Source organism: Astatotilapia calliptera, chromosome 3 (assembly GCF_964374335.1).
Source record: "Astatotilapia calliptera chromosome 3, fAstCal68.1, whole genome shotgun sequence".
Lineage (NCBI taxonomy): Eukaryota > Metazoa > Chordata > Actinopteri > Cichliformes > Cichlidae > Astatotilapia > Astatotilapia calliptera.
In genome coordinates, this window is record NC_137424.1 from 52,580,936 (window position 1) to 52,595,091 (window position 14,156).

Consider the following 14,156-nt stretch of genomic DNA (forward strand, 5'->3'; position numbering starts at 1 on the left):
GTAATAACTTACTTGGTTACCTTGTGGTACAAATGTAACACGAGTGTGTGTTACATGAGACCATGCTCTTGCCCTAGTTCCATTTCAGTTAATATCTGTTGAATACAATTTACAGATGTTCAAGAAATAAAACTCTCAAGTCCAATCCACTTCAAGTCCAACTTCAATAGAAGAATCAGAGCCTTCCAGAGACGGTCTCACGTCTCTCATGGTCAGTCATTTTGACCTTTCACTAATGATGTTGAAGTACAGATAGGCAACAATAGCTTCGGCTTTTGTAAGGCATCAGTGGAGAAGAAGATTAACAGAAGAGTGAGCAGGATATTGTTTGTTTTTATAATAATGCGATTAATACATGAATAAAAGAAATTCTTTTGCAAAAGTCATTTACAATGTGCAGGTGTTTCATATATTTTTATTCACAGTGTCAACACTGACTGGTTAGTGGCTACTCAAGTGTGCTTCAAGTCCACCGCATTGTAAGGTGTTAGATTGTGTGGTCTAAGGATCTGGGTTAAGACTCCAGGCTCCTCACACATGTGGGTTGAAATCCTATTGCTGCAATAAGAGTTTAACCAGGGCAGGCAGATGCTATTGTATCCAAAAACATTCAGGCAAGTATTAAACATGTTTTTCTAAAACAGCAAGAGCATCACTGAATGTTCTGGGCTTCTATTTTGTGCTGCACTTTTCAAGTTTTACTATCTAGATTTTTGCGATGAGGTCCTTACTCGCATTGGTAGCATGACCGAGCGGTCTAAGGTGCTGGATTAAGGCTCCAGTCTCTTCGGAGCCGTGGGTTCGAATCCCACTGCTGCCATAGTGTTCTAGCGGCAAAGTTTTGTTTCTTCCATGCCTTACCAATAAATTGTAAGGGCTGCAGTGGAAATCAAATCTGTTATAGAATGTCTGTCAAGTCCAAACATGCAGGAAACCCATCAGGAGCAATTCTTCCAAACCACATTAGGCACGTGCTGTAAAGTCATTTACAACATGCATGTTTTTCATGTCTTTTTGTTCATGGTCTCATCACTGACTGGTTAGTGGACTTTCCCACATGCCACTCAAGTGTGCTTCAAGTCCAGTCTACTCCCTTGTAATGTGCTTTTGAGCAGAACCTGCAACTGCTGGAGAATTGATTAAGGTGCTGCTATGTTGGTCTCACCAAGGCTGCAGAGTGACAAGAGTATCCTTGATTTCATGACAGTGGAGCAGTCCCATATGGTCTAGCGGCTAGAATGCCTGGTTCTAACCCAGCAGCACGAGCACGACAGTGGCGCATTACCAAACCAATCCCATATGGTCTAGCGGTTAGGATTCCTGGTTTTCACCCAGGCGACCCGGGTTCAACTCCCGGTATGGGAACATGTCTTTAATGTGCCCACAAGCCAATGTGTTCTTTGTCTTAATCCCACGATGGATTAAATGGGGCAAAGTTGTTGGCTGAAGGCAAACATCAGCTAAGCACATGGCATAACGGTTCAGATCAGGACTGTACAGTCTTCAGTGATGAGGATGTACACAAGCAGGCCTGCAATTATGAGCGGCGAGTCAAGGTGGCTGTTTATGTGAAAATCAAATGAGCTTCTTTGAAACAAGGGTGGGTGCATTAAGGGTACGTCTTTTGCCATCTTACAATGCTGTGATTGCAACCGTTCCTTGACTCTCTGTGAATGGTGATCCTGCCTGTTGATCAGTGCTTATGACAAGTTGCATATGGACAATGATGAAACTGAGCCAAGAGCCCATTGTTAATCAGGGTTGATGAACAGGTTTTAACCAGGACAGGCAGATGTTTTTGTGTCCAAAAAGTATTAAACATGTTTTTCTACAACAGCAAGAGCATCACTGAATGTTCTGAGCTCCTATTTTGTGCTGCACTTTTTCAAGTTTTACTGTCTAGATTTTTGCGATGAGGTCCTCACTCGCAATGGTAGCATGACCGAGCGGTCTAAGGTGCTGGATTTAGGCTCCAGTCTCTTCGGAGGCGTGGGTTCGAATCCCACTGCTGCCATAGTCTTCAGGTTCTTTTCGTGTTTCTTCCATCCCCTACCAATAAATTGTAAGGGCTGCAGTGGAACTCAAATCTGTTACAGAATGTCTGTCAAGTACAATCAAGCAGGAATCTCATCAAGAGCAATTCTTCCAAACCAGGGTGATGTTAGGTGTTGTGCAAGTTTTCCATTCAATAAAGCCTCCAGACAAGCGGTCAGTGGTAGCTAACATTCTTTAATAATAACAAGAACAGAAGCCAAGCTTGGTGAAGGAATGCATCATTGCGGGGCAGACGATGGGCAGAGTCCCTAACTGAGTCTAGCATGGCCTTCAGTTACATACCTCTTACAGGAACTAAAGGCAGTACACAGCTGTTTTCACACCTTTGGTACCCCCACCCCCAAAGAAAGTTTCACACTCCCTTGCCACCTCTTACAGTGGAGAAGGAGACAAAAGACTCCTCCCCCCACTCTGGGTCCTTTGTGTGTGAATGCTTCCCTCAAACATCCTGAGATACCATCTGTTACCAGTATGAGTGTGAGAGACATGCTGAAATCCAGTGGCACCAAGGTATTATACAACCACAAAGGGACCATGAGTATGTTAAGCTATTTTCAGATGTGCGCTGCTATTTAACCCTCCGCACCCCATGACAGCAACGGACAGCCAGGAGTTTTTGTAGGTGAATAACATCAACATTTGACAATAATATTGCTCGGTTATGATAGTGAGGTGAGCTGTTGAGGATATCTGTTGGTAGGTGCTGTTCCTGACAATGTAGCTGCTGTTAGCAGAAACTTCTATAAGCTTTGGAGGTAATGCCACCAGACTTGGTCAATTACCCAGAAAACTCTATTGCAATGTGTGACTATAATAAAACTTGGTGTTGCAATGTGTCATTGAGAATTATTTGGAGGAATTTGGAACATCCTAAAAGGATTCTCAGGAATCTGGAACATTCTAATAGAACTCTCAAAAATCCTAAAATAGCTCTTGTGAATTCGAAACATTCTAAAAGAATTCTCAGGAATACAGGGTTAACTTTTGATACTTCTTTTTAAATACTCTCATTACTACCTTTCCCTAGCCCATCGTTGTAAATAGGAATATCTTTGTAATAACTTACTTGGTTACCTTGTGGTACAAATGTAACACGAGTGTGTGTTACATGAGACTATGCTCTTGCCCTAGTTCCATTTCAGTTAATATCTGTTGAATACAATTTACAGATGTTCAAGAAATAAAACTCTCAAGTCCAATCCACTTCAAGTCCAACTTCAATAGAAGAATCAGAGCCTTCCAGAGACGGTCTCACGTCTCTCATGGTCAGTCATTTTGACCTTTCACTAATGATGTTGAAGTACAGACAGGCAACAATAGCTTCGGCTTTTGTAAGGCATCAGTGGAGAAGAAGATTAACAGAAGAGTGAGCAGGATATTGTTTGTTTTTATAATAATGCGATTAATACATGAATAAAAGAAATTCTTTTGCAAAAGTCATTTACAATGTGCAGGTGTTTCATATATTTTTATTCACAGTGTCAACACTGACTGGTTAGTGGCTACTCAAGTGTGCTTCAAGTCCACCGCATTGTAAGGTGTTAGATTGTGTGGTCTAAGGATCTGGGTTAAGACTCCAGGCTCCTCACACATGTGGGTTGAAATCCTATTGCTGCAATAAGAGTTTAACCAGGGCAGGCAGATGCTATTGTATCCAAAAACATTCAGGCAAGTATTAAACATGTTTTTCTACAACAGCAAGAGCGTCACTGAATGTTCTGGGCTTCTATTTTGTGCTGCACTTTTCAAGTTTTACTATCTAGATTTTTGCGATGAGGTCGAGGTGGGAGGCGTAGCCGCTGTGCCGTGGCGAAGGTCCGGCGAATGAGGTGGCGGGTGTGTGAGCGAGGAGCGGAGCGGCGAGAGACCGAGCGGCTGAAGCGCGGCGTGAAACGTCCACTCTCCGCGGCAAATGCGCTGGTGCAGGTGAGGCAGCAGTTGGTTGAACACGGCGTCTCCTAGGCCCGCCCAGAGCCAGGCGAGTCCCCTTGAAGACGTGCTCTCTCTCCGTAAAGAGCCGCTGTTTTTCCCTGAGCTCCTCTGCCCAACGGGAAAGCGCTGCCTCCCTCCGCTCGTAGAAGTCCGAGTCCGCTGGGTTCCAATCGTGTCTTCGTGGCACGGGTCGTGTCATTCTGTCAGGCGTTGTGTGGAGGCGAGGAAGAAGGAACCCAAACGCAGGACTCGCGGGTGGGTGAAGACTGGTGAAGGTTTATTATAAGGAGTGGATGAACAGAACAGAGGTAGGAAATGGCTGGCTGGACGACGGACTGAATGACTGACTGAAAGACTGAATGGCTGACTGAATGGCTGGCTGAACGCAGGCGGAAACGACAACATAACATCAATGACACGACAAGGGCTGAAGGGAAGAGAGGGCAGGAAGTGGAACAGGCAGTGAACGTGAACTGAAAATACTGGGTCAACGACCCAGAAACCCTGACACAGACAAGAAAAAACTGTCACTGCTTCATACAAGTGTGTCATACATTTTTTGTTCCATAACCCCATCAACTTTTTTCTATATATTTCAATTATGCATGTGAAGTGGCTCAGGTCTGTTCCTGGCCTTGTTTTCAGTGTAACATACATTTATAAATAAGATCCCAAGCATGGGAACATCTCAGGATCCCCCAAGAAGATGTGGAGCATATAATTTGGCTTGAGGACTTCTGGAGTTGCTATGCCTTGTTTTCTGAGGCATATAATGAGAAGCACCAAGTCTACTGTAGAGGACATATTTTTGTTTTGTTTTTTTCTAATTCAGATTTCTTTTGTTTTGCCACATACTTTTTAGTTTTACTTGTCACTTGGTTAGATGTAGGACGAGATCATCATTGGGATTAAAAACATAGTTCATTAACAACACTCAGCATTTCTTTGTGCAACCAGCTCAACAAAAACTAAAAGCCATATTAGAATTAGTATCACAAGTGCAATAACATTTGTTGTGGCCTGGGCTCCTTCATCACAAAAACCACTGACATTGGGTTTTTTTGCCCTAAGCATCAATAAGCATCAATTTCTGCTGAAATGTTTAGAGTATTTGGTGTAAACACCATTAAAGGATGGAACCATCTTGCCTTGGATCAAAAGTTTGTTGTTGTTTATGTAACAGTGTGGGTGATTTTCCTTTTGACACCCTTGGTACCAATTGAACATCATGTAAAAACATCACAACCCACCTGATTACTACTGGAATGGAAGGATGATACACAATGATACATGTCACAAGACTCATCATTTCAAGACTGATCATTTCAAACTGGTTCCTTCAAGATGAAACCAGAGGATTCACATCATGGATGTGATTCTGAAGCAACTGTGTGATGCTCTCGTGTCAATATGGATCAAAATCTCTGAGGAATGTTTCCGGCACCTCTGTGAAATTGTACCATGAATAAGGTAGTTATGAAGGCAAAAACAGACTCATTTAAATAGTAGTAAGTCATAAATAAATCCAATACACCGATAATTAAATGAGTATTAAAATCTATGCACTCACTTCAGTTATTCAGTTCAGTTCCTATAATGACTGCACAAAAATTCTTTAGAATGGCTTTAAAATTGCGCAACTTTATTTATGGTATTAATTCACTTTTTCACATCACCAAAGCAATCTTTCTATTCTGTTATAGACTTTGTCACATTCCATACAGACTGTAAAATAAGTCATTTTTGAAGACTGTACAAACCATTTTATATTATACAACTTTTTCAGGGTCAAACTCAAACACTTTTTAAGTATTTTAAAAGTCCATTTTAAAGCTTTTCCCAACACATTACCCAAAAAGAATGCATGTTTCACTTTGCATCACCTCAGTAAGACCATGTGAAAATTAAAACAAATCATCCTATGCACCACACAAAAATACTCCAAAAGGAAAAGGTTGCCTATAGTGTATAAACTCAAAACACACATTTCCCTTAAAAATTAAGATGTACAAATGTGAAAAAAACAACTTGTTAGAGGTATTCATCTCCTGATGAAAATAAAAAACAACCCCACAAAACAAGAAAACTGCACCAAATACCACAAAACAATACATGGTAAGTTCAAATTAATTTTTTATCGTTCTTTTATTGAGTCTGTTTTATCCTTTTGTTTGGTGGCATGGTTTGGTCAGACCTCTGTCACGGAGAAAAACTCTCTAAATCAGTTAGTGAGATGGTCCAGTCGTCTGATAGGTGAACCACAGTCTTGTTTAGCCTCCCTGTACTCTAAGCAGGTACAGAGGATGGCTTTATCAATCCTTAAAAATGGTTCCCATCCTCTAAGGGGAGAATTTCAGCTTCTTCCCTCAGGACGGAGGTTTCTATTTCCGAGATGCAGGACAAAGCGTTATAAAAATAGCTTTATCCCCGTTGCTGTCACTGAATTAAATAAGAACTGTTTTTGATTCGAAATATTAAAATTACTATATATGTGCCACAGTGAGGTTTATATCTTTATTAGGTATGTGTGTTTTTGAAGGGATGCCAAATGCTATCATTTTTTCTGTAAAGCAAATTTACCTTGCCTATGGGTATAAATAAAGTTACCTTGACCTTGACATATAAGACTAACAATGCACAAGCATCTATCTAACACCTGTTTATTTAATCTATCATCTGTGATATTATTATGTAATTGTTCATTATAATGTATTGTTCGTTTCCCTTAAATAAACAGGCAGCCTTAAAGTATGAAATATTCATATATGAAAACACATATAAATTTGTATATTGTCTCAGTTGGTAATAGTGTCCCACAGGCCTCAATGTGAGTTTAAAGCCATTTCTAATGTTTAAGGTGTGCTCACGAGAACAGATTTTGAGGGAAAGTCAGGGAACCTCAGTAGCACAAAAAAGTGGCTGTTCTTTGTGCCCATATGGATCAGTCCCTCATATTACCATTATTATCGCCCCTAAGGTGTTGCCAAATGAACCAAGATAATATTTGAAAAAGCTGCAGAAATACACAAAAACATAAACTTTTAATTTTACTTGGTAACAACTTCGTTTTTAGCCTTTAATCAGAAAGCCTTAAGTTGGGTAGTTATATATAACAGTAACTCACATTACTGCTACTGCTATGTAATGTTAGTTCACAGCATATTTCATAAATTACCATATCATAACTAACTGCTTTACTAGCGTTGCAATATTGCATCACGCGCAATGCATTTCAATAGTTTATCCTGCGAGTTTGCTAGCTAGCAAAAAAGTAGTAATAATTATAAAAATTAGCATGTGTAACGTACACATAGTTGAAAATTATTTACTAGGACTTAAGCAAACTCCCCCATTCTGAAAAGGTACAAATCATTTTGCAGACCTTTCAGGTGAATTTGGTCGTTGTCTTATCCAAGATTTGTATTTGTCCTTTTCCAGCAAACGCTCATTAAAAACTGCAACCTCCAGGCTTGTTATTGCACTCATTCCTGACTGTTCGGGGCGGGTGTCACACACTGAAACAGACATGCAGAGGTGCAAGGCAGCCCAGGTGGAGAAATGTTGTTTTTAGAATTTGCGACTCATTTTATTTCTCTATCTGATAAAAAACAAACGAACAAAGAACTATTCAATCAGACAGTCATTTGTTGTGAATGAAATAGAGTTACAGTTTCAAGCAGTTTTAAGCACCACATCTGAAATTCAAGCACTTTTCAAACCTTGAAAAGACAATATTAAAATCCAAGTATTTTCAATGATTTCAAGCACCCATACAAACCCTTGATATTACATCATAGAAAAAATATAACAAATAAAGGCAAAATCAGTTAAACAGTATTTTACTGTATATCATTTAATGTAGCAGTGGTTGAAATAAAATAATCAGAATCAGAATCAGAATCAGAATACTTTATTGATCCCTGGGGGAAATTATTTAAAAAAAGATCTCTGGAGTAAACAGTCCGTGCGTGTAGGAGATGTGCCGCGGTCCCGTTCCATGATAAAAGTAACAGTTCCACGGCCACCAGAAGAACAAAAACTCTCTCAATCCACATGATTGAGTAAGAGATAGAAAACGGAGGAAAATACAAGTCAGAAAAAAAAAAGAATACGTAAGAAAAAAGAGCTAAACTAAGAGAAAAGCAGGAGCGACTGTAACAGGCTGCACGCTGGTTGGCGCATGCGCACTTAACACTTACCCCCCCCAAATCCACAGTCCAGCATAGAGTGGCTCAGTGAATGTCGTCTGGACTCTGTGTAGCAGGGCCATGGTGTCAGAGACGCTGTAGAAGCACAGAATACCTGCTCTGGGATTCAGATAGACTCCAATTTTAGAGGAAGAAGGACCTAAGAGGCGAGTTGTCGTGTTGTTGTGTCTGAATTTATAACTGTCCTTGTAACAATCTAATGCCCAAGAATTATTATTGCTTCCAAATGCAGTTTGATCCAGTTTATTCTCATTCTTATATGTTACGGCTACTGAAAGTCCTTTCCCTTTCCACTCCACTTCCCAGTAACAAGGTCCAGTCAGACTCTCTTTACTCAGGACCTGCTGCTCAATGGAAAACCTGTCTCTGTTCTTAAGACAGGAATTATCTGGATCTTGAAGCATGTCTGTAACTGTTCTGTTCTGATTAGACAGGAAGAGTTTTCTGTGAACTATATCTGGATCCAGCGTGAGTTGACATGAATGTTTTAAAAAGTCATCTCTGGTCTTAGGATCACTTTGTGGCAGCAAAACATCCACTGACCTCACTGTCAGAGTGATCTTCCACAGTTCATCACACAGAAATGCTTTGAGTTTATCTCTAGCTTCTGATATCACCATTTGAAGACTCTCAAAGTACTTAACCTGACAGATTTTAAAGCTTGATGAATCTGTAGAGTCAATGAATACGGGCATTGTGGAGTAACTTAGTAGAAATTCGGTGTGGTCCTCTGTGCGTGAAAGCTGCTTCAGCTCCTCTTCTTTCCTCCTCAGCTCAGCGATCTCCTGCTCCAGCTTCTTCTGAAGCTCTTCGACTCGACTCGTTTCATCTTTCTGCTGGGATCTGATCTGCTGCTTTAAATTTGAGGCGTTTTCTTTGATGAAACTCACCAGCTCATCAACAGTCATCTCAATGTCCTTCACTGCTGTATCAGCAGACAGTTTGATCCCCTCTATCTCTTTCTCAAGTACTCCTCCTTCCTTCTTTCTGGTCTGGATTCTCCGCTGGACTTCTTTCAGAATTACCTCCAGGTCTTTCTCTTTGTCTGCCCTTTCTTTTTCAACTGGAACTGTTTCATGTCCTCTATGTTTATTTATCCAGCAGAGACAACAGACACACATTTGATCAGTGCGGCAAAACATCTTCATCACCTCATTGTGAACTGAACAGGTGTTTGCTTTCAACACCTTGTCTACCAGCTTGTGCTTTTCAAAAGCAGGGGAATCATGGATAGGCTGGAGGTATTTCATTTTCTCTACCAACTCTGCTAACATGGTGTTTTTCACCAGAATAGGCCTCGGTGTGAAAGCCTGTCTGCACTGAGGACAGCTGTGGATTCCTTTTGCATTCTCTGCTTTCCAGTAGGTTTCAATACAGCTCATACAGTAGTTGTGTCCACAGGGAATAGTCACCGGATCCTTGAGTAGATCCAGACAGACAGCACAGCAGAATTGTCTGTCTTCCATCTTCTTTCCTTGTTGTGCAATTATGTGTGCAGAGGTGAATGCCAAAACTGTTTCACTGTCAGTGAAGAAGTGTGTATCAGGTTAGTCTTCATTTCAGAAAAAGGTGTAGTTTGTGAAACTCGTACCTACCAGTCTTAATAAATCTTTTTATTGTTGAGCAGCAAGAACGTAAAGTGAACTGTGGGAACAGGTAAGCTTTTAATGTAGATTTCTGTATTAAGAAATATTTACGAACATGAAAATAATAGACGCCACAATGAAGAGTGCAACAAGCTGTTACAGTTACTGCAGGAAATACTAAAAACAAATCCCAGTCACAAGAGCACCAAGACATATTGTGCAAATTAGAATGAGCAAATGCAACAGAGGTAAAGCTGCAGCTTACTGGAAATCTAAACCCAAAACAGCACAAGTATACTTGAGGAACAAGTACAGGGAATATGTCTCCTACTTTACCTTTTTTGGAATTACTTTGGTTGATATATGGTGTCTCCTTTAAGGTAGTGGAGCAAGAGATAGTCAGCTATGCAGTCAGATTCAGACAGAGAGGATGGTTGCTTTTCCTAAAGATGACATACACTGAGTCAGTGACGTGTTTCATCAACACAAAAACAAAGATGCAAGTTGAAAAGATCTCGAGTGCACCACAGCACTACAATTAAACAAACTAGACTTTGTTCCGAAGCCTCTCTTACCTGCCAGCATGAGTCCACTCACCGTCCCAGACAAAGAGAACTTGTCTTCACACTTCACACTTCTTATATAAGGAGGAACAACATTCCTCCGCCCAGATTCCAACTGTCACTTGAAACGTGTCATCTTCACCACCAGTTTGGCAGAAAATGTTGCAGAGCAGCTCATGAAGAATAACAACATAGTTTTTAAGGGTAGTTGGCGCAGGTGAAATTTAATACCTCCATGGGTACGTCATCTGTACCAACTGCCTTTTCGGTCTTTATATATTTGGCAGTATTTACATATGGTTACATATTCGCCATGAGGACTAAGGTGGGGGTTGTCCTGTTAATTTACACTCATCAGGCACTTTATTAGGCATACCTTGGTAGTACTTGATTTTTACCCCGTTTTGTCTTCAGAGCTGTCTTTATTCTTCATGCCATAGATTCAAGCTGCTTGGAGTTTTTGGTCATATTGACATGATAACATTAGACAGTGGCTGAATATTTAACGCCTGCATCCATGTTGTCAGTCTGCTGTTCTACCACTTCCCAAAGGTGCTCTGTTAGATTGAGATCTGGTGACTGTGAAGGCTATTTGAGTACAGTGAACTCATCGTCATGTTCAAGAAACCAGCCCAAAATGTGCCAAGAAAATATCCACCATCCTGAACTGTTGATGCAGGGCAGGATGGATCCATGGTTCCATGTGGTTTACACAGGAATTATGACTCTACCATCTGAATTCTACAAGAGAAATTCTCAATGACTAATCAGACCAGGCGACAATTTCCTCCAGTCTTCTTTTGTTTAACTGTGGTGAGTAAAATCCATCTTTTTCCAAATGACTGTCAAAGATCAAGCCTCTTCTGTCCAAACACAACCTTAATACAGGCTTTTATAACCTCTAGTCTTGATTACTGCATGATTACTGCAATGCAATGCACTCTTTATCAGAATCAGGAAGGCCTCCATTGCTCGCCTACAGCTGATGCAAAACGTGACTGTCCAATTTTCATCTGGAAAGCAAAAGTACATCACTCCAATTTTAGCTTTCCTTCATTGGCTTCCAGTTCGTTTATCAATCCATTTTAAAATCCCTTTATTTGTCCTTAATAATTGTGCCCCATTTTATTTGTCTGAGCTGCTGCACCCATATGTGCCACCTTGTTCTCTCAGGCCAGTGGTATGGTAAATATATATATATGTACATACAATCCAATTTATTTACTTTACCGTCACTTGGCACTGACATCACAAACAGAAGGAGAAGTGAGGACTTGTAGATTGTAACTGCCAGCCGATCCCTTATTTTCTTTTACTTTTAAATCTAAATGATCCAGATTGGTGACTTATAAAGAAGTCACCCACTGTTCTTTCTTAGTCATAGTCATTTATGAAGGCAACACTTTGGACATAGTATTTATTTCAGTCTTAAAAGTTTATAACAACTTCCGGATAACATAAAATGGAAACAAAACAACAAAAAGAAAAAAAAAATGCACATTTTTTTTTAATCGCACCCCAGGCTGACACAATTAGAATTCATAAAAGCAGATTTGAAAAAAAAAAAAAAACACACAAAACAAACAAACAATAAAAATCACAGGGAAATATTTCACCCTCCCCCAAACAGCTCGCATAGCTTTACAGTACATCAGGAATCTGTACGCTCAGACCTGTGTTACCACACCATGAAGCCTGAACACTTTATCCAATTTGGGATAGAAATTCAAGCCAGTAAAAGTGGATTTGAAAGTGTTGGGAACAAAGGCAGCCCCTTCAAACTACATCAGGATCTTTTTATAGAAAATTCCCAGCACCTGGAAATGTAAGAAACACAAAAAATGTCCCTGTTTTCTAATCAAATAAAGAAGAATTTATCTGAACTTTATTTTCTCCGTTTCCCGTGTTGATATTCGTAACAATTTCCAATCATTCAACTAGCTGAAAGCAAATCCCCTTTATTTCAGTGGAACAATACAAAAGGTTGAAGCATTGGCATTGTTAATATCACATAAGACTGTTATAGTTTCATGAAAATGGCTGTTTGCGTTCAGTAGTAAGCTTTATTTTTTCATGAAATGTAATGTATGACCGTTTCGTGGTTAAAAACAACAAACAAGCTCTCCACAGCCGAATAAAGTTTATATACTTTTTAATCCTCTTTTTTCAAATATATATTTATTATATATAAAATACTGTTTCATTCATAAAAGCCTTACTTTGTACAATATCTGAGTCAACGTGCGTTAAGTGAATGTGTGAGCTAAGAAGAACCTGGAAAATCGCCGTGCATAACAAACAGCTGGTAGTGATTCGAGCTAATACACTAAAAACAAAAGTGTTTTACACAATATACACATTGTATTACTTACAAAAACAAAAAAATAAGCAAAAGAAGGCGATATGGTTAGCAAAGAGTGGGAGACAGCAGGGTTATCACTACGAAATGTAACGTAAAACAGAAAAAATAAGAGCGAGAAAGAAAGGGTGATTGGTAATTTTTTTTAAAAAAGCAGTCATTCTCACTACAGAAAGCTCATCGTCAGTGCATCTGTCATCATGGATGTTCCGAAGTCAAAGTGCCGATTTGGTAACTGTGAAAACCATCAACTCCTTATCAAAAATAAAATAAAATCAAAAGTTACTCTGTCACATTTTTGCTGCACCAACGTGTCAAACGTAATTTTTGGGGGGAAAAGGGGGAAAGGGAACAAAGATCCTTCTGGGAAAGAAGGGAAAAGAAAGAAAAATGCAGTTTTGTTGTCACACATCCATCGTGGCACCATGAATTGAATATATTCTGCTTTCATTTTGAGGTACTTCTTAAGACAAACAAAGACTAAATGTAAGATTTGTTTACGTCAGTTTTTTTCTTTTTTTTGTCTTTTTCTTTTTTTTTTTAAGCTGTGTTGCACAGTAGCACCATTGTTTTAGTTGTAGTTTGTTTTTCCGGAAGACAATGCACCATTGGAATTCCAACTCATCGTGACTGCCCCCACCCGCTGCCACACTTGTCTACTGTACGTCCAATCGTCTCTCGTCATCGATGGGCGTCTCTCCACCTCCTGGCAGTGGTGTGTTTGCTTGGTGGCATGCATGCCGTTACGTGCGCTTCATGCAGACTGCACAGCGGCTCACACGTGTCCGTAGGCTACCTGCCTTGTAGGTCTCAGACTGGGGCTTTCTGTAAGAGCCATAAGTATTAAGATGGTTAAGAGAGGGTTGATTTTAACGTGGGTCATGTAAGTACTGCATTATACACATTCATATATACATTCATTATACACATTATTAGGTACACATGTTCAGCTGCTCATTACTGCAAATATTTATTCAACAGCAACTAAAATTAGGGAAATAAACATGGCAAAGAAGAGTCGCAAAGAATTTCAAATTGAGCAAAACGGGGAAGAAATGTGATTTAAGCAACTTTGAACATAGCATGGTTGCTGGAGTCAAATGATCTGGTTCTAGAGTTTTAGAGACAGGTGAACTACTGAGATTTTCCTGCAAAACTCTAGTTTTTACAGAGAATGCTCTGAAAAAGGAAATATCTATTGAGCGTTCCTATCAGCTCAAACCCGTCTGGTTTTAAGCTGATAATAAGGCAAAGTTAACTCAAATAACAACTCATTGCATCCAAAGTTTGCAGAAGAACATCTCTGAATGAGCTCCAACGGCAGAAGACCACACCAGCCAGATGCCACTCGAGCCAGCTAAGAACAGGAAACTGAAGCTACAAGTCACATAAGCTCACCAAATTATTCAACAGAAGACTGGAAAAAATCTGCCTGTTCTAATGAGTCTTAATT

At 39.9% G+C, this 14,156-nt stretch overlaps 2 protein-coding genes and 3 non-coding genes across 6 annotated transcripts in view; 3 read left to right on the plus strand and 2 right to left on the minus strand.

Moving 5' to 3' along the window:
• Positions 1-738: 738 nt before the first annotated feature.
• On the plus strand, positions 739-820 carry trnal-aag (transfer RNA leucine (anticodon AAG)). Its single transcript has one exon. It is a non-coding gene; the product is annotated as a tRNA-Leu (tRNA).
• A 473-nt stretch (positions 821-1,293) lies between these two features.
• Positions 1,294-1,365, plus strand: trnae-uuc (transfer RNA glutamic acid (anticodon UUC)). Its single transcript has one exon. It is a non-coding gene; the product is annotated as a tRNA-Glu (tRNA).
• Positions 1,366-1,932: 567 nt separating this feature from the next.
• trnal-uag (transfer RNA leucine (anticodon UAG)) lies at positions 1,933-2,014 on the plus strand. Its single transcript has one exon. It is a non-coding gene; the product is annotated as a tRNA-Leu (tRNA).
• Positions 2,015-5,608: 3,594 nt separating this feature from the next.
• LOC113019065 (tripartite motif-containing protein 16-like) lies at positions 5,609-10,409 on the minus strand. Its single transcript, XM_026162559.2, has 3 exons — positions 10,357-10,409; positions 10,118-10,224; positions 5,609-9,716 (listed from the first exon to the last, which is right to left on the minus strand). Exon 3 carries the CDS (start codon positions 9,659-9,661, stop codon positions 8,183-8,185), a length of 1,479 nt encoding a protein of 492 aa, XP_026018344.2. The 5' UTR covers positions 9,662-9,716; positions 10,118-10,224; positions 10,357-10,409; the 3' UTR covers positions 5,609-8,182.
• Positions 10,410-11,747: 1,338 nt separating this feature from the next.
• Positions 11,748-14,156, minus strand: part of col4a5 (collagen, type IV, alpha 5 (Alport syndrome)) — a 68,234-nt gene continuing 65,825 nt past the window's right edge. For both annotated transcript variants that reach the window (XM_080298516.1, XM_026162558.2), the window contains one exon: positions 11,748-13,528. In XM_080298516.1, coding sequence (XP_080154642.1) covers positions 13,447-13,528 — 82 coding nt within the window. In that variant the 3' untranslated portion in view covers positions 11,748-13,446. The remainder of the gene's footprint in view (positions 13,529-14,156) is intronic.